The sequence below is a fragment of the Carica papaya genome, chromosome 8 (genome assembly GCF_054855325.1).
Source record: "Carica papaya isolate Zhongbai chromosome 8, ASM5485532v1, whole genome shotgun sequence".
NCBI classification, from domain to species: domain Eukaryota; kingdom Viridiplantae; phylum Streptophyta; class Magnoliopsida; order Brassicales; family Caricaceae; genus Carica; species Carica papaya.
Window position 1 is genome coordinate 30,595,382 of NC_142316.1, and position 21,152 is coordinate 30,616,533.

The 21,152-nt window shown below is 33.7% G+C and overlaps 1 protein-coding gene across 2 annotated transcripts; it reads left to right on the forward strand.

The window, feature by feature from the left end:
- The first annotated feature begins 8,923 nt into the window (after window positions 1-8,923).
- LOC110822625 (heat-inducible transcription repressor) lies at window positions 8,924-18,250 on the forward strand. Of its 2 annotated transcripts, XM_022052772.2 has the most exons (11): window positions 8,924-9,113; window positions 9,945-10,248; window positions 10,428-10,505; window positions 10,609-11,180; window positions 14,301-14,936; window positions 15,086-15,240; window positions 16,315-16,502; window positions 16,604-16,737; window positions 16,814-17,169; window positions 17,242-17,345; window positions 17,833-18,250. In XM_022052772.2, exons 2-11 carry the CDS (start codon window positions 9,975-9,977, stop codon window positions 17,901-17,903), a joined length of 2,568 nt encoding a protein of 855 aa, XP_021908464.1. In that variant the 5' UTR covers window positions 8,924-9,113; window positions 9,945-9,974; the 3' UTR covers window positions 17,904-18,250. The 2 variants fall into 2 exon arrangements, with proteins under 2 accessions (XP_021908464.1, XP_021908465.1); XM_022052773.2 differs by lacking the exon at window positions 8,924-9,113 and having other exon boundaries at window positions 10,071-10,267.
- Window positions 18,251-21,152: the final 2,902 nt, after the last annotated feature.

The window sequence follows — 21,152 nt, forward strand, 5'->3', positions numbered from 1 at the left end:
TATGACATATACTATGATATAGATTATGTATGAATTCATGATATTTGTGATGTTACTGTTTTCATGAGTCATTTTATAAATCCCACTGAGGTAAGTGGACGGTAAATGGTTTAATTATCGATAAATAAATTTACTTGAAACTTGTGCTCCATTGGTTGTTTTTGGTTTTCTACCAACCTTTACTTCTGTGATAATGAGATAGTTTGACGTCTTTACTGGACTAGTGTAAACCATTCCTTATTTAACTATTTCAGATAAGGAGGACTTGATTCCCGAGCCCGATCCACAAAAAGACAGCGAGTAGATACCTAGATGTTTATTAGTTTCTTTTATAGTCTATCATTTCTAGTATTCCCGTTAAAGGACTTATTTTTCTGATATTGTTAGTACGTTTAAGTTATTATGTAAGGGATATTAATCAGAACTTTTTATTTCGCTTCTGCATTCATATTCTTTATATATATTTCCTTTTAAATTTCCGAGGTTGTTACAATCTTCCATTTAACAAATGTTAAAAATGCATCATATGTGGATTTCAGAAAGTACACCCAAACTTTTAAAGAGTAGTAATAAATCAAAGTTATGAAGTACCTTACGCCACTCTTAGAGGAAATTTTATATAAACCCCATAAGTTGAATGGATATAATTCAACTTATATTTAGTTTTATGCACTGTCTTTTTTATTTAAATTCACTATGACCTGTTTATCAAACACAAAAATGTTCATAAAAATTTATGACTTCTTTTTTATAACCGTTCAATAAAATTTATCTACTTAAAATAGATAACCTCTTGTCATTTATATGTCTTAAACACTATTGCTACAACTGATTCTGATTACAGCTTTCTGATGTTAAAACAGTTTCCCCTAAAACCGTATTGCCCTGAAGAATATATAATCTAGAGTATAAACTATCTTTCATGGTTATCATAAAGCCTTTACATACTTTGAGGACACAATTTTCTGCATGACATCTATAACTTTGATACTCTAATGTAAAAAGAGAAATCAAATTCCTCTTTATTTGATGAAATGTCAATACTCAATAATTCTGACAACTCCATCAAAGATTCTTAATATGATATTATCATTCTCAACTACAAATAATGACTATCAATATCCATATACACTGTAACGACCCCCAAAATATCTAAAGAAAATAGATAATAACTTAAGTGTAGAAACAAAATAAAAGGGTTAAGGTTTACATTTCCTACACAATAACTTAAAAGTACTAAACAACATTATGGAATTCACTATTTTGAAAGAAACATAAGAAATAAGAAAATAAACAGAAAAGAGAAAATATCTAGCATCTACTTGCAATCTTCATGTGGATCGGGCTCTGGAACCTGGTCCTCTTGATCTGAAATGGTTAAATAAGGAATGAGCTATACAGCCTAGTAAGGATATTACAGTATATCACTAACACATAAATAAAGGTGGATATAAAAACAAAAACAACTAATGGAGCACTAAATTTAGCAAATCTATTTATCAATCATAAAATCATTTACCATTCACTTACCACAGTGAAATTTATGAAAATAACCTATGCAGACAATAATATCATACGGATGATAATTTTATGTAAGATCAGCAACATAGCACATATCATAAATCTATACACATCGTCAACTAACCAAATAATAGCTGTTACCTTTTCACCAGCCTATTAGTATCCATGAGGGTTCATAGGGATGTCCATGTTACACATGACCTATTTCCTTTAACAATCTCAATTACGGGCCATCCTCATACTCCGTTCGGTATGAACACTAAATTATTAAACCTCAATACCCCATCCGGTATAAGGGTGAAGTGGGTCATCCTCATACCCCGTCCGGTATGAGCGCCAAATTACCAAGTCTCCATACCCCATCTGGTATAAGATAACGTTCACGGTAGGGTTCCCTATGTACCCAGTCCGTCCATCATCTCCCAGGATATCTAGTAAGGCTATCATTCCATCTGTTTATTTAACCACACAACTTTTTCGTTTTCCTTTAATCTCCATTTTTCAAATCAACCATAATCACATGAGCAAACAAACATGCATCAGGGAATGCAATTATATCTCAGTTTCTCAATTAAATAGTAGTCAGATACGGCATCAATTTATGCATTCAAATCATAAACGTGATAAAACCAGATGCTATCATACTTTTAAACTGTAAAATAAATCAACAGAAAATAATTTTCGGTTCAGGCTCTATTAGCAAGTCGTAATTAATTATACACATTTATTTAATTTGCACAAATACCATATTATTATTAATTTAGAATTCAATTCTATGATAAGGAATAAGGTGAGAGATCTTTACTCGATTTGACACCCGAAAAGCTAAGCTGTTTACTGTGCCTACGTGCAGTCCCTAGATTCCCTGAATTTTTCTTCAAGAATCGAAACGCACTAATAGTACCTACAAATATTTCAAACAAATCCAAAATGAGTCCCAGGGCCCACTCGGCCAATTTCAGAATTCTAGCACGGCGGCTCCGTCGTGCTCTAGCGACGACACCGCCGCCCGCGGCGGCGGTCCGCCTTGAGTCGACTATTTTTGGCCGTTTTTGGTCAAATTCAACTGATTTTGCATCGATCCATACGAGAAAACACGTTTAAGGACCTCTGTTGACCGAAAAAATATAAAAAATCAAAACTCACAAGCGACGGAGCTCTCCAGTGTGGCGGCTCCTCATGCTCACGTTGCAGTTGGGTGTTTTGCTTCAGTCAACCTGTAGAGAAGAAAACGATGATCACAATGGTAGAAAAATAACGCGAAAGGGAATCAAGAAGGACCTCATCGGAGGCATTTTGTGAAATTTTCTACAGCAATGCCGCCGGGTTTTGTTGGTATTTTTCGAACAATTGATCGTCTTTTTACTCTGATTTGGTCATTTGTGTGCTTAAAATTGAATTTTGTGCAAAAAGAGAAGTTTTTACCTTTTTTAGCAATCAGAAAGGCTTTCGGTGTGGTGATGGGTAGCAGCGGTCTGTTCCCCGACGGCTGAGTTGTCTTCTTCGGCGATGGGGTCTGGCGGCTAGGGTTAGGGTTTGATGGGAATGAGAGTTATTTATATCCATCCACTTTTAATCTTGGTTGTTCATCATGTTTGATCTGGACCATCCGATCGCGATTAAATAGGGAGTGAATCGAGATCGTTCATCGCGATCCAATCTGAACCGTTCATCGCGATCTTTGGACTGTCCGATCGTGTTTTAATCTAGCCATTCGATCGCGTTTAAGAGGGAGTGCATCCAGGCCATCTGTGCGTGCGGGAACGGACCTAGGCCATTTGATCGCGGGAACGCATATTGCTCGCGTGGCACCACGTCAGCCCGTTACCACGTGGCTCATCCTGATTCGTCAGGGCTGCTGATCGGGCATCCCACATAGCAGAACTTCTCCAATTCGTACTTTGATCCCTGGTTTCCGATTTTTCTTTCAAAACAACCCAAAATTTTACCCATTTTTTCTAAAATTGTTTCCAGTTTTATCCTCATTCAATTTTTACTTTATTTTTATCCCAAATTAAATAAAATAAAATACAACAAAATATAATAAATTAATAAAAAATTATATTTATTAATTATTTAATTACACAAATTTTTTTTTTTTTATGGGTGTTACGTACACAATATCACTCATATATTTATTGGTAGTAAACCAATGTTTTATATATACACATGTAATATAACACCTAAATAAAAAACCCAGTAGTTCTCCTTATGATTTGAACTTACAAATAAAACTTCCCTAACAATATTATTATCAGTACCATCAGAATTATTCATGTTGACTATATTAACATAACTCTCCTGCTTTTTTCTCTTCTTGTATTTCAATATAGGACATTCTCTCCTAAAGTAACTATGCTCCCCCACCCAGAGCAATTTGTCATCTTAACTCTAGATTTTGATATGTTTTCTGAATTATTATGTATTCTTCGTTTATTCATTAAACTCTCTCATTATGTTATGTATTATGGGAAGTTTTGTTTCAACTCCTTCAATTTTAGTATATTACTAACATCATCTAGTGAATTATTATCTTTTGCATGCAGTAAACTAACAACATAAGTATCATACGAAGATGACAGTGGACACAATACAATTAAACTCTAGTTCTTATTATCAATGTTGGTATCTATATTATTGAGGTTCATAATAATGGAATTAAATTTATCAAGATATTAGTTAATAGGTATATCTTCACTTATCCAAAGATTATATAATATTTTTTTTAAAATAAAGGTAGTTAGTAAGAGATTTTGTAACGGCCCCGGAATTTAAATGAAGATATATGTATTAAAAATCTTAAATGCGGAAGCGTAATCAAAATTTTTAATTGACATCCATTACACAATAACCAAAAACGTACTCAAAATATGAAAGAATAAGCTAATTAAAAGAGATACTCAAAATAAAAACTATAAATAGAACTATGAAATCTTTAGGCGTCTAACTCGCCGTCTTCCTGCAGAACGGGCTCGGGAACCCCGTCTTCCTGATCTGAAATGGTTAAGTAAGAAATGAGCTACACTAGCCCAGTAAAGACATTACACTATCTCATTGCCACATGAGTAAAGGTCGGTAGAAAACAAAAACAACCAATGTAGCATAATTTATAACAAACTCATTTATTAACATAAAAATCTCTACTGTCCACTTACCTCGGTGAGATTCATGAAAATAACTTATTAAAATAATTACATCATAAACATCATAAAATCATGTACACTTTTTAACCGAACACATGTTATACTTTTGCACTTCAATAATCAGACAACAAATTTCCTATTTTACCAGCCTACTAGTATCCATGGGGATCTATAGGAGGTCCCCGCTACACATGAACCATTGATATTAGTAACCTGATTCCAGGGCCGTCCCCATACCCCTCCGGTATGGGCACCAAAACTATAAACCTCAATACCCCGTCTAGTATGAGGGTGAAACGGGCCGTCCCCATACCCCGTCCGGTATGGGCGCCAAAACCATAAACTTCAATACCCTGTCCGGTATGAGGGTGAAACGGGTCGTCCCCATACCTCGTCCGGTATGGGCACCAAAACACATAAGGTCTCCATACCCCGTCCGGTATGAGAGACCACGTTCCCGATAGGGTTCCCTATGGACTCGGACCGTCCACCATCTCCCAGGATATCTAGTCAGGCTGTCCACATTATCCATTTATCATTCACATAACCTTTTTGCCTTTTTTTCTCGGTCTCAATCATTCAATCATACACAACATGTAAACCAGTAATTGACACCAAACAAGACAACACAGTATCGGGTTCATCATAATACAAATTATAATAAAAGAAACTATGATTCATGCATACGAGACCATAAAATAAATACATCAAATATCATACTGCATTTAATACTGAAAAATGGATCAACCAATAACTGACCAACAATATATCATATTCGGGCTCCATTGGCAACCTCAATCAATTATACACATCTATAAAGTCACAAAATACCGTTTAATTATTTATTAAGCTTTAATACCGTGATAGGAGGTAGGGTGAGAGATCCTTACTTATTTTGATGTCTGAAATCGGCTCTACAGTGTACCTACGGGCTGTCCCTAAATTTCCTGAATTTTTCTCGAGAAACTGAAACGCACTATCGGTACCTACACGTGTCCCAAAAAAAATTTCAAATCAGACCTAGGGCCCCTTTCGGCCAATATCAGAATTTCGTCACGGCGGCTCCCCCATGCGACTGCATCGTTGCCTCGGGTTTGCTGTTTTCGGCCGAATTTGTCCAAACTTGCATTGGTTCCTGCGTTGAAACAACCCTAGGGCCCTCGGTGGGCCAAAAATCAAGAAAAACCGAGATTTACCGGCGGCGGTGCTCTCGGGTACGGTGGCTTCTCCGGCGCGAGTCGCGTTTTGATGTTTTGCTCTGGTCAACCTGTAGAGAAAAGGACGGTGATCACAGTGGCATAAAAATTGCATCGAACGGAGGTCGGGAAGGGCTGTCTGTGCGCGCGGGAACGGATCTGGGCCGTCCGATCGCGCGCACGCGGATCGCCCACGTGGCCCGTCCCGTGTCAGCATTCTTTGCCACGCGGCGTGTCCTGGTTGGCCGGGGCTGCTGACTGGACTGCTGACGTGCCACAACTTTTTCAAATTGCGTTTTGACCACCGGTTTCCGATTTTTTTTTCAAAAATACCCCCAGAATCTAAATTTTCACCACTTTTTTTCAAAATCAATTTCAATTAAATCCAAAAAATAGTTTTACCCTATTTTATCATTATTATTATTTTTATTTTCATTAAATTAAATTAAATTGAATTAAAATCTTATAAATTAGATATATAAAAAATTAAACTAAAATTCAAATACGAAAATAAAAATAATCATTTGGGTGTTACAGATTTTGCAAAATATAACTTTTCTAATTTCTTCCACGAAGTCGAAGCCAAATTTTCTCTAGCAAGTTTTCGCATAATATTATCAGTTGCACTCATAAAAATCGCACATAAGACTCTCTATTGTAGATATGCCTTATTTAACTCTTTCATATCTTCTAAAAATCTTTCTTCAATTGTCATCTACAAACCTTGTAAAATTATGGGCGACTTTATTCTAATTTTTTACATACTGAAACTCATTATGCAATCAAATTTTTTTATCTTGTACTTTGCAAATATCGTCTCGAATCCCTATACTATATACAAAAACAAATAGAGAGAATTATCATTATAAAAAATAAACAACCACTTACATAGAAATACCATTGTATGGGAAAAACACCACTATGCATTACCATCAGAATCACTACGCACTGTTGCACTTTGATCGAAAATCATCAGAAAGTCACAACACACTTAGATCCAAAACATATCTCATGAAATCATGTTGAAAATAAGTCAGATATTGTTTTTACGCACGTTGGCCGTCGCCTCAACTTCTCCCTTTCCAACCTTCCAGTGTCATGTATATATGGGGACTTCGACTTCACAGATCTAGGACATATTTCTCTTCAATTGCGCATATCCAATTGAACTGGGATATATTGTCACCGTATGATTCACCTTCTTGGTTTTAGACGCTGCTGTTCGTCTTGTGGTTCAAGACATGCATGACAATATCGATTTTGCACAGATCTGATGTCTCTCTCTCAACCCCAACACCACACACTGGCAAAACTTCTTTTGCCATACTCAATTATTCTTTTCTCGCATATATGGATGAACGAATCTAGTTTGGTGTTGCAATTCATGAGCTTCTTCTCTCTCATATATGGCTTTCTCTCAATACCTAATTGATGCAAGTTGTTGGAAAAATTAGTTCCTACTATGCACACAATTATAATAAAGTATAATAAAGTAAGAAAAGATACAAGATTTAATGTTGTTCGGTAAATGTGTCTATATTCACGGATAAACGAAGAAATTTTCTTTTTCATTATGATTAAATAAGAGTATACCAATAAAATTATAGATCTTTATATATAGAGAAACTACGAGAATTTTTTTCTCACAAAACTCTTCAAGATGTACATAAAATATTATTAATAATGAATGCCAAACACTCCTTCAGGATAAATGCATATCCCTCACAATAAATATAAAACATACTCCAAAATATATATAAGATATCTTTATAATCAAGCCACATCAACACTAAGGAATCAATTTAAATATTATACATACAATATAGTCATTTGGACAAACTAAACCTACATCGTTTTTTCTTATTAAAGTTGATAGTTTTATAATTATATTTAGTGTACATTTTACACAATATTTTTACTTTTGTACAAACAAAAATTCATATAGGGATAGATTTTGATAAGAAAGTTTATGAAAAACTTATATAGAATTTGGATAAAGCAGGAAGATAAAACTTATTTTTTTTTTTGTGATAGATTTATCTTTTTTTTTTTGTTATATTTGTGTCATAAAATTGGAGCAACCAATAAAAATGGACAAAATTATTTACAAATTTAATTATTATTATTATTATTACTATTAATATATTTATTGTTACTATATATATGTTTTATAAAATTATTTTATAAAAACAAGAGAATAAAGCTAAATGAAAATATTGTAATCTCAAGGTGTGTTCTATTAGGATAAAAAGATAATGTTAGCGATGGATTTATATTCTAACAAAATAAATAAATTTGATTAAAATAATTACGTGCTGTATTAATTTGATATAACTAAAAACATAAAATGGCTAGTTATTTCAATTAAAAACTTATATAAGATTTGCCAATACTCATAAAGTACGAGTTTTATGGTACCAATATATGTTTGTTATTATTATGAGTTTTTTTTTTTTCACAATGATTTATTTTTTATTAGAAAATTCTTTATCAAAATAAATTTGTAATAAGTTTCAATATTGCAACATGTTTTTTTTTAATTATAAAATATAATTTTATAAAATTTTTGCAACTATAGATTCATTTTTGTTGAGTGAAATGTGGTAGTTCGTGGCTACGACTTCAGCCAATTAAATAAAAACATTGGGTTAAAAAGATTATGCTGATAATAAATTAAATATATTATGGAAATTTATTCATAAATAATACTTACTTAAATTATAGTAAGTTAAAAAGGCTTTTTACAGACAATGAAATTTTTCTAAACAATTTCTCTATGTTGTTAAAGTAGAATTTATTGGTCCAAACAACTGAAGTCCTTAGTAGGCTGCCCGGTTTAAGCTGGCCCGGCCTTTTGTTCAAGAGGAATGAAACGCGTCGTTTTAGGTTAAAAACAAAATGGGCTGCCCGTTTTAAGCTGGCCCGGCCTTTTGTTCAAGGGGAATGAAACGCGTCGTTTTAGGCTAAAAACAAAATAGGAACATGATTTCCTTAAATGGTTTTAATCGGATATTTTCTCCTTTTAAAAAAATAAAAAAATTACCGCACTGAAAATTGAAAAAAAAAAAAAAAAAAAAGAAAAAAACCAAAGAGAAAAAATTGAAACAGTTCTCTTTTCCTTTCATTCGCTTGCAGATCGAGACGGAGAGAGAGTGCCCGGTAGCTTCTCCGCGCACCTAATTGCTTCTGTGCAATTTCCAATTGGATCCCCTATTTCTCAGCTCAAAGCTTCCACCGTTTGGTATCCGATTAGGTAATCGAATTTCTTTCCTTGACGATCACCATGTAAATGCTACTATCAGGAGCTTCATAATCAAATCATGATCCATATATGAGCAAACTCGTACTAAGAGTCGCTTCTCTTACCGGTTTTAAACCCTAAATGAATCTGATAGTACCGTTTATAGCATTTTCCTTCTCTCTTTCTTTCGCGTGCTTATGAATATGCATTTGATGCTTTGAGATACACTAAACGGTGGTCGTTTTTTTTCCTTTAGTACTCTGTTTTACCCCTTTGAATTGCAGAGTTTATATTTTAGCGGGACTTTCTTTGTCTTAAGAATGGAGAACTTTTTCTAATATAAGCTAAATTTACAGTTATTTTTAGTTCAAGCAACTCTGAGAGGAAGGATTTAGGTTAATCCTTAAGGCCCTGTTTGGATCCAAGGAAGACTGAGAATAAAACTAGCGTCAGTCCTCATTTGATCACTGGGAAGCAATAGGAAAGATAGGTTCTTCTCATTAAGCTACTTTAGTTTTTTTTCTAAATTAACTAGAATCTCTCAACTTCTTTTTTTTTCTAGATTAGCTTGTAGTTGCTAAAGTAGAATATAGATGAAATGAGCTATTCAAATATAGTGTGTGAGGTAGACAAAAGGGATGGAAATATGGATCCATGGGATCTTGGGAAAGCTTTGTAACTTGAACATGATTTGTAAGACATTCAGGATCAGCATGCACATTGACTTTTTTTTCTTCTTCTTACCTTCATTGTCATTGTAAATTTTAATAGATGATATTGTATTCTTTATTTCTCAAAAAGACAAGACAAAAGAAAGAAATATAATATTCTATTCTTCACCAGGGTCTTTGGTTTTGGCGAAGCCTTGGTGAAATGAATTTTCTGCTGCGGCCTACACAACACATAGTTGTAGAACCAACTCCTGTTCCTGAAACTCCTGCAGAGATACCATATGTAACAAAGCCTTCAGCTACTTTGGAAGGCCTTATAGCTGAAGACCCATTCCCGCAGTATTCCAGAGTAGATGATTCTGATGGAGTTCCAGGTGAGAATGGCGGCACTGGTCCAAGTGCTAAGAGCGATACGTCAATGATGGAGAGCCACTCAGATGTCTCTGAAGAAGAAGGATGGATTACAATTCCATATAGTACTCCCTCACTATTACAGTTAACTTTTTCTTTGAATAGTTTTATTATATGGAAAACTATATGCAAGGGTCTGGATGGTTACTTTAAAGAAAATGGTTCTTCTTCACTATTCCAGTTTTGCACCAGAATGCTGTGTTGATTTTCAGTTGGTAGGAATCTAATACTCTTTGTTCCTCAGGAAAACTCCCTGATAACTGGAATGATGCACAAGATATCAATTCACTGCGACCTCTGGACCGCTCTTTTGTATTTCCTGGTACTTCTTACCGTGAACCATCTTCACTTGCTTCATTGTCTTGGCATCTTTGAGATGTTATTCTATATAAGGCTCGATCTTGTTAATAACATTTTTATTTCAGGCGAACAACTTCATATTCTAGCATGCTTGTCAGCATGTAAGCGGGAAACAGAAATTATCACTCCGTTCAAAGTTGCGGCAGTGATGAGTAGAAATGGCATGAGAAACTTCCCTGAGAAAGAAAATGGAAACGTGGAGGGTGGAACAGATAGGGTGTCCATAGAAGGGGAAGTGAGTCCTGATGATCAAGTTATAGATAAGAGTGTCGAAAATTTGGCAAAAAAGAAGATTGATCCACAAAAGGATGTTACAGCTAGTGAATCACTCCTTAGAATGGAAGATCACAAAAGACAGACTGAAAGGTTACTCAAAAAGTTTAAAAACTCCCATTTCTTTGTCCGGATTGCAGAGTCTGATGAGCAGCTTTGGTCAAAGAAAAGTGCTTCTAAGACAGCTCCAGATTCTGGCGAGTTAGATGATCAAAAGTCCAAAAGCAATGAAAGTAAAAACTCTTCAAAAGATAGATCACGTCTCAATGCAGTTATTGATAGAGGAAATTTTGATGCCAATATTTCTGGTGGAGTGGCTAGAAATACTGTCAAGTGTTATGCTCTTTGTAATGGAGACATAGCGGTATGTGTCACGTACCTTCTACATTGTTTGTGATATTTTCTTCCTCCCTATCTTTAAAAGAAATATCATAGATCTGTACTTCTGTATTTTGTATTGTGAACTTGTTTTCTTGCATTTGCTTGTCATTATGATAGTTTGGGCATTTATTTTTCTTGATTCGCATCCATAAACAGGAAACTACAATTTGGAGATAGATCTATTATAATTTCTGCTAGATTTTGTCTAATTTTTCTCAGCTGGTTTTAAGAAGCATGCTTAGGTCTTGTCGTTTTACTTGCCTACATATTAATAGCATGACCAGTATAAGGTATGGGATGTAGTAAAATTTACTGGATATTTTGCTTTGCTTCATCTTAGTTTTTCTCTCATGTTGGCTTTCTCAGTAAGTTATTTCAGTCATGTATCTAGCATGTCAATTCTTTACATGCAGTTATGACTATTATGTATGTATGCATGCTACACAAATGAGATATGACATGAGATAAAAAACTATGGAAAACTTTTTGAGAGAGAAACTGTGAAATACTTGATAGGAAACAACTTTTTGTATTTGCATGATATTTAGTGCAGTTATTGTTTGATGATTGTACACAGAATTACAGGTCACATTTTTTTAGCAAAAACCATAGAGAGCCTAGGGCTTTGCACAAGGTCAAACCGAAGCAACATAGTCATGTATATCGCATTAGGATGGAGTTTGATGAGACTGAGGATGGTAGTAGGCAAAGTTCTTTTGTGATTTTTTTCATATTTGCTAAAATGCTTGCAAGAAGTCCCAAGTTTCTAACAATAATATGACATGAAATTCTCTCTTTTTGCTGGGATATCTAATTCTTTTATATCTGAAAGCTGAATTTGTTCAATTTTTAGACACTAAGTGGCTTTTATGAGTTCTAAAATAGCATTTATTAATGGCCATTATACTGTATGAGCATTATTTCCTTTTCATGGTAAATTAATTTGAGTACTTCTTTGTGCAAATGTCCAATAATAATAATTTAGTGTATGGAAGGTGGTGTTGATATTTCACTCGCAACTTATAAATAAGTTCTTGTTGTGGAGGCTCTGTGGGGTGTGAGGGAAGTGGGTGAGGACGTCAGGGATGTGAATAGAAGAAAATTAGTGTGGAGAAACACAAATTTCTTGAATGCACAAAGAGGAAGGTGGATAAGGGCGATAGAATTCATTTTTGAAAGAATGAATGGGTTGGTGAGGATAGGCTGAAAGATCAGTTTCCAGCGATCTTCGCCATTGTGTCATCAAAGAACATGGTGGCGGAGGAGGCTCACTTGACAGCGAGCGGGAGTAGGGGGTGGAATATGAACGTCACAAGAAATCTCAATAATTATCGAAGAGTATGAAGCCTTATTACTCCTGTTATCTCAAATTCAATTAGATGATCGAAGGGACCAGTTGATGTGGAAATTGAGGAAACAAGAAGATTACTCTGTAAAGACCTTCTACAAGCATTTGACTAGGGGAAAAAGGAGTGAAACTGTCCATTATCCAGTTAAATAGATATGGAAGACGAAGGCACCACCAACAATTGTTTTTTGGTTGCTTGTGAAATGAGTAGAGAATGCATCCTAACTATTGATAGGCTGAGGTGGAGGGGCAAAATTCTAGTTAATCACTGCTTTTATTTAAGATGGATGCAGAATCATGTAACCATATTTTGCTATGGTGCCCAATGGTGTATGGTATTTGGTCTATGGTGTACGGTCTCCTAGGGATCAATTGGGTGATTGCAGGGTTGGCGAGAGATGAGTTGTGGGCTTGGGCGGGCTTATGTACAAAGAAAACTTATCTTCTTCTGATTCCTTTATCTATTTTTTGGGTCGTGTGGAAAGAAAGGAATGTTAGAGCATTTGAAGAAATAAAAAGGGAGTTTGTTAATATTAGAGATAGATGAATTCATATTTTTGGTTTCTTGGTTTTGGGTCATGACATTAATAGGCCGGAAAATTTTGGAAATGTCATTGAAGTTTTAATTGACATGTAAATATATTATATATGGGTGGTGCCCCATTGGTACCATTGTTAATATCAATATTTAAAAATAATAAATAAGTTCTTGCTGTTATAATCCTTAAATTTAAGCCTGCTCAAGGCAGGTTAAAAATTTATTATTATTTTTTTAAGTATATTAACAAGACAGCAAGGAAGTGGCATTCATATACGAAACCATAGGTTGCAAGCTGGTCAAAATATCAAGCTCTTCACGATCCTACTTAGGGGAGAGAGGATGATCTTTAAGCAAAAAAAACAGAGAATTTTGGAGCCAATGATCCATATCTACAAAAGGCCAAATAAAGCCCATCAAAACCCTCCTATTCGTTTCTTTCCAAGTGACCTACAAAATATTATAAAGGAATGAGGGAGATATTCGAAATCTTAAATCTATTAGTTAATTTGAAGCTTCTGATATGACTGTTGGAAATGTATGTGATTGGTAATACTTAGTAATCCATTTCATTTTTGACTCTCTTGCTTCTGGTAGTATATTTATTAATTTAGGTTAAAGAATTTTTACTTCAGTGATCCGCAACTGAAGCAGGCACAAGACATGACATTATGTAGATGCCATGCTTCAGTTGGTTCCCCCTGGCAGTTAAGAAGCAAAATAATAGTTACCCTGTTCATCGGTTATTCTGTAATAGCTTACCAGCATACCTGCCAATTAGAGATGAAATGTCTTGTATTTAGCTGTCAAAGGTGATTCTTGATACCTGCATACTTGGAGCTGTTGTTGATTTAAGCCTTATTTTAGGATATTAATGATTAGGATGATGCACTGCATGCTTCCTTTGGAACTTCTCAAGATTCGTTATAAATCAATAAACTTTGAATCGTTGAACTTGAAAGCTAGCATGTTTAATTGCTAGCCTGGACGTTATTGGACTTTTTGAGTGCATAACTGGATTGTGGCCTTGGAGACCATGATATTTCTAACTCTTTACTCTGTTTTAGTGTAGGGAATATATTTCTGCTTTGATTTTTGTAATGAGCAATCTGGTCATGGAAACTGAATCATGTTGATGCACCTGAACCTCATGCCGCTTTAGCCTATAGTTCAGACATACTGATTCTCATCCTATTTCTCTGTTTGGAAGGATGCAGGTCTTAATACAAGTAAATGTTAGTGTTGATTCTCTGAAAGATCCTGTTATCGAGATTCTTCAATTTGAGAAATATAGGGACAGAAATCTGTCTTCTGGGGACCAGAACAACTTCAAGCATGCAAGTCAGGATCCTTGTGGAGAACTGTTAAAATGGTTGCTTCCATTGGATAACACTCTTCCTCCTCCAACTCGTTCTTTATCTCCCCCTCCTGTAAGTTCTACTTCAGGAATTGGTACCACATCACAGAGGTCCGCGTTCTCTGCCTCTTCTGGCTCTCAACTCTTTTCTTTTGGCCATTTTAGAAGTTACTCCATGTCATCACTTCCCCCAAATACTCCTCAGCCTTCTGGACCTGTCAAAGCCCAAAGTTCTAAGCCATCATTTGACCTTGAAGAGTGGGATCATCACTCATCTTACAAGCTTTTGAAAGGCCAAAGAACTGGCAATGAGGAGCTTTTATCTTTCCGTAGTGTATCACTGGAGCGAGAAAGATTTTCGGTCCGTTGTGGATTGGAAGGCATCTATATTCCAGGAAGAAGATGGAGAAGGAAAATTGAAATAATTCAACCTGTTGAAATTCATTCTTTTGCTGCTGACTGTAATACAGCTGATTTTCTTTGTGTTCAGATAAAGGTTTGTGTTGTAACTTCTGCAGGATATTTGATAAATGCAACCTTTTCTTCCCAGGACTGAATATTTAATCACTCTATATGACTATGTTCAACATGTTCTCTTCTGCCTTCAATTCTTTCCTGTTTTTATTAAGTCAAATTGTTTTGCAGAATGTTTCTCCGGCACATACACCTGATATTGTTATTTACATAGATGCTATAACGCTTGTTTTCGAGGAGGCTGCAAAAGGTGGTCCACCTTCTTCATTGCCAATTGCTTGTGTTGAAGCTGGAAATGATCACAGTTTGCCAAATCTAGCCCTGAGGTTGTCACACTGTCTGGACATCTTAATTTAGTTATAGACATGAAGTAGTTAGTTGCTATCGTATTTTTCAGCATGTTTTTCCTGCATTCATTCTTCGTGCTTCCTGTACATGCATTGTTTGAGTGCAAAATAAGCCTAGTTGTGCCTGATACCTAAATGGTGGAATGGGTCAAGAATTGTTTGCGTTTGATCTGCTTTTACTCTGGGGTAACATCCTTATCACATGTATAGGTTGATCTAATCTCAAATGTCACTTCTATTATAGTTTAAAGTAACATTATTATCGAACATGCTACCTGACATCAGTTTTATAGCTTTTCAACTTCAACCTCTAGAGACCAGGTGGAGCTTTTTCTCTCTGCTATTGAAGGGTGTATATTGTGTTTATAAACTTCTATTTATTTTGTTTTACTTACTGATTATAATTTTTATAAGTTCGACAGAGAACAAGGCAATAGTACTTGAGAAACCTTCACTATATCACTTCATTCTTGTGTCAATGAGATACGAGGATAGTGAGGAATGAATGGAGTCAGTTTTGAGATTTCTTGAATGATGAAGTCTAAGAAGAGAGGAAACTGAGGTTTCATTTCTCCCCAGTTTTTAGACTTGGAATTCATTTGGGTTAGATGTCAAACTTTTTTGTGATTGTTTCAGGGAGAAAATGTAGTTATGCAGGAAGAGCTAATTGGTTAGGCCCATCTATGACTTGGGTAAACATAGTCTCAACAATCCATTTTTATGTTTGCATTGGCAACAGATTGTTCTCATACTTCATACCTTGCTCTGTGTTTCGGGAATATATAATTTATTGGGTATAGAGTGCTTCTTGGAAATGAAATATGAAAGGAGCATGCAATTAGCCTTTATAAGTGAATTATTTATGTTTGCTTTTTAGTATTGTGGACGAAAAAGTTAGTAGGGCAATTATTAAATCAACACAAGTGTAGGCTTTATTTATTGAAAGAGATGCTATTATCTACAACAGCACTATAGAGGAGTTTAGTGCAAATTGAAAAAGTCTCTATGCTTTTGGATTTATTAGCTCTAATTGATCCAATGGTCCAATCACAGGAGAGGTGAGGAGCACTCTTTTATCCTAAAGCCTGCATCTTCTATGAAGAATTTTAAGGCTTTGAGTGAAAAAACTCCTCAATCATCCAGTTTGCGTCTTGCCTCCACCACGACTGTTGACAGAAAGGAGACTGCTTCAACTGGTGATCTGTATGCAATTATGGTATCATGCCGGTGCAACTATACTGGTATATATATTGCCCTTAGATTATAATATTATCTAAAGCACTTTAAGGCTCTAGTTTCTTGTTACTTATTCCTTTGATATAATGTTTGATGTTGATTCTAGAGTCAAGATTATTTTTTAAGCAACGGACAAGTTGGAGACCTCGGATCTCAAGGGATCTTATGATCTCTGTTGCATCTGAAATGTCAGGAAAGTCTTCTGGGCCTCATGGAAGAGTCACTCAACTCCCGGTTCAGGTTGAATGCTAACAGGGTCTTTCTCTGATTTTTCTTTCTCTTGATTAATTCTCATCTAACTTTGTTAAATGTTCAGGTATTAACTCTTCAGGCTTCAAATTTGACCTCTGAGGATCTGACATTGACAGTTCTTGCACCAGCATCATTTACGTCACCTCCTTCAGTAGTATCCTTGAACTCGTCACCTTCATCACCAATGAGTCCATTTGTTGGGTTCTCTGAGTTTACAGAAAGAGTGAGTAGTGAGAGACGTGGTTCTGCAATTCAAAGGTTGAGTTCTGCTCCTGTTGCATCAGAGAAGAACAAAGAGAAAGGTGATGGTGGAGCTCGTTCCATTTCTTTTAATGAGCAATCATCTTCTGTATCTGATGTAATTCCAACTAGTGGTCTGGGTTGTACCCATCTTTGGCTACAGAGTCGAGTTCCACTCGGGTAATATATTGTTCTCTCTGCTGCTTTAATTTTGATTATATAAATGGTTATTGTTCACTATTATTTTATCAGATGTGTTCCTTCTCAATCCACGGCAACCATCAAGCTTGAGCTCCTTCCATTGACTGATGGCATAATTACTCTTGATACTTTACAGATTGACGTTAAAGAGAAAGGTACCCATTTCTCTAATACCATATTATTTTCTGTACTTATTACTTGCTAAAATAATTGGTTGGAGTAAATAATCTTACTTATAAGGGGTTTTGTTGTAAAGCTCCTTATGGTTTGAAATTAATGATGTGCTGATGATGAAGAGCATGTTCTGTCACATATGTTTTGGCGAGTGAACTTTTGGAAAGAAACCTCTACATTCCCTTTATGCAAGTTACATGCCTTGTCTATCACAGTCCTGTCCAGTAGTTAGTCCTTAGCAACTATGTTTATATTTTACGGTGTTCAGTTGTTTGCCTATAGCTTAGTGTTTCTCTAATTGATTTCGTCTGGGTAAGGAAGGTATAATAGAAAACACTTGTACAGGTTCAGTGCAATTTGACTTAACTTTCTTCTTGAAAGTTACATCGCTATTCATTAGTTGTAATTCTCAATTGTCAGTGCAAGAGAATAACAGGTCTCATGAATGAATCCTATCTGGTGTAACAGGTCTCACATATATTCCCGAGCACTCACTGAAGATAAATGCAACATCGAGCATTTCCACTGGGATTATTTAAGCGAAGAGCATACTTTGTTTAGTCTTTCAACACTTCAAGAACGTGAGAATGATACCGTATCCATCATTTAGCTTCTTGTGCCATTCTATGCCTGTATGCTACACCAAGGTAGTCTCTTCTCGACTCTTGATTGGAATGAGGATCATCGATTTTGTTTTGAAGTGGAAGATATCATTATTGTAAACCATCACCTTGATTCCGCCATTTGTTATACCATTTGATGAGAAAGGATACGTTCTTCGTAGATGAAGCTGCTCATCAACTTACGTGTATTGTATTTCACACTCTGCAACATCAGAGAAATCCGGAGAGCCCTTGTAATTAATAGGGAAACTCAGTTCCTTCCATGATTCATCTGATTTTTTTGGTTTTTTCTTTTTGTTTCTGAATCACCGAACCTGTTGTCTGCCTGTTCCCCGATTGAGTTCTCTTGGTACATAGGTTTACAGCCTCAGGCATCGGCCTGTAAAGAAAGCAAACTACAGTTACGGACAGGGTAGGGGGATGTCATGGGCCTTCGTTTATAACTTGTGCGGGGAAATTTGTGGTCTGCCTAAGTAGTAAGACATATGAAATCAAGCTTGTAAGTTAGACAAATTCAAAAGTCTTTGCGATAATGTGTTTGACTAGTATAATAGGTAGTTAAACAAATTACTTGAATTGTTTAATTAAGCTGAGAGTTATTACAGAGAGATTACATAAGGATACCAATATGAAGGATTTAATTGATACAACAAAGTAAGAGGGGTTTGTCAAAAAGTAATGTAACTCTAGATAACATAGTTGCAGAGTTGACTATTCGAACAATTCGAGTTTGAACTTTATTTTTCATTCCATCCGAAAAAATAACCCATGTGTTTGGTATCATAGCAAAAGATTGAAGCAATAACCAATCTTACTATATGTGTGTTTGTGTAGTGAAAATAGTAAATACAACATCTTGGATAAGATTTTATTGAGTGTAAATTGCCAAAAACATTGTTATTTAGCTTTGATAACAAGAGAATGTGATTAGGTAGGGAAGGGCATGCTGCATGGTGATACAAAAAAGTCAAGCTTGGTTTCTTGAACCACCCAACAAAATCTTCAAGCCCGCCATGTCGGGCGATATTCCTTTCACATATTTGCAAACTCTTTTTAAACTTTTTTTTTTCTTGTTCCCTTAGTTAATATTTTTTATTACGATTTAATTTTAAATATTTAATTCTCTTTCCATTTTTTGATAGAAAATTTTAAAATAATTATGATGTATATGAATATTTTTAAAAATAACTAAAAATAATTGTGACTAATAAATTTGAATAATATATTAATAAATTAATATTAGATAAATTTTATTATTATTAATTGCATTTATTTTTACAAATATTTAAATATGATCTAATTATTTTATTTTTACATAAAATTAAAGAAAAAAAATAGAGCATTTGAAACTAACAAAAAATATTTAAGAACAAATTATAACAAAAAGAAACATTAAATATTAAATTATAAAAAAAATATTAAACTTTAAAAATTAATTAAATAATTTATCAATATTTTGTGTTCGATTGTACTATGTACTTCTCATATTTTCTCTCATATGAGACTATATGAAAATAGACGTAGTAACTCTAAATTCGGGTAAATAATAATTTTTTTTTGTCTCCAATCTCCATCTCATTTGATAGTCTTTTTTTCCCCCAACAAATTAGAAGTTTTAAAATTATATAAATTTTAGATATTACTATCCTAAAAATTAATTAATTTATTTTTTGAAATATTCTAATTATATAAATAAATTAATTACTACCTATAACCGTTAATATAAATTTTATATAATTATTCATCAATTTTATATGACGGATAAAAAAATATCTAAATAATATTAGGTATATATTTTACCATATTAGTTTAAAACAGTAAACTTAAATAATTTAAGAACAGATTACTATAAATAATCAGTGTTATTTAATTTGTTATTAATTTCTACTTTCATGATTCTTAGAACTATACATATTATCCCTGGATCACCTATTCACCATCCTCTGTGTATTTACTATATATGCTAATATTCAGTCTGTTGGGAAGGGAACATTCACTTATTATGTCAAGTTCAATGCTTATACTTTTGGTGCATAAAAATTGAATAGAAAATATCTTAATCATTAAACCATATCTAATAGTAATTATATTCAATTTTTTAAAAAAAAATAATAAAATTTATTTATTTATTTATCTAGTATACTTAAATTTGTTTATTATTTATTAAAAAATTTGGTTAAAAAACTAGGTATTTCTCACTCCCCATAATTTGGCCAAATTCCCAACAACATTTTGTAGATCAAAATTTCATAATATTTTCCCAAAATACCCTTATACTTTTTTTTTTTTTTTTAAATTCTTAAACTATTATTTGTCTGCCGTATTAAAAAGGTCATTTTTATTTCTTTACTTTTTTTATCCTTCTATTGTATTTGATATGATATTATTTTGTGTAAATAATTTAATATTTTTATTCAAGTTGATTAAAAAATAATAAGTTTTATCTATATTTATATGAAATATAATGTTTTACTAATATATTCAGGATAATACAAATAATTTTCAATAATAGTATATTATCTTTTTACTATTTATTATCAAAATTTAAATTAAGTAAAAAGTTTAAGTTATTATGATTAATTCAAGTTAAGAAAATTAATTAAAACTGAATGTTACTTTCACGAAAAATATCATAAGCTCACGTAGATTTAAAATAATTTAATTATTATATCTCTATTAATATATTAATAAATTAAATTATTCATTTTATTTAATTAAAAATATAACTTAATTAATATCATTTTACAATATATTCATGTAATAATGAAATTGATATTAAATTAAACAAAATAAATTTGTTTTATTTTACTTTGTTGTATTAAAAATGACTTGCATTTTTTTAAATTTTATTTTATTTTTAATAAAAAAAAATGTATGTTGGTCTTGCACTTAAATATGAGCAAAAATAATTTAATATAAATTAAAGAAAAAATAACTGGTCAATCAAAACTTACTAATTTTAATTCAATTTTATTTTTATTTTTTATTTTATCCTACGCATCATAATCTTGTGACATATTTTTAATTATGTTAAAAAATAAGCTATAGTTTTCAGAGGAAAAGAAAAAGAAAAAAAAAAAAAAAAAAAGAAGAGGAGAGAGGGGGATGCATGCACAACAGCGATGAGCTCAATCTGACGCGCGCGTTAGCATCCGCTCACTCGAG

Bases quoted from the DNA above. Each gene is read 5' to 3' on its own strand.
- LOC110822625 (XM_022052772.2), top strand. From the start codon at position 9,975: ATGAATTTTCTGCTGCGGCCTACACAACACATAGTTGTAGAACCAACT. The intron at 16,738-16,813 runs GTTGAATGCTAA...TTAAATGTTCAG, and splicing joins TCACTCAACTCCCGGTTCAG to GTATTAACTCTTCAGGCTTC. The intron at 17,346-17,832 runs GTACCCATTTCT...CTGGTGTAACAG, and splicing joins GATTGACGTTAAAGAGAAAG to GTCTCACATATATTCCCGAG.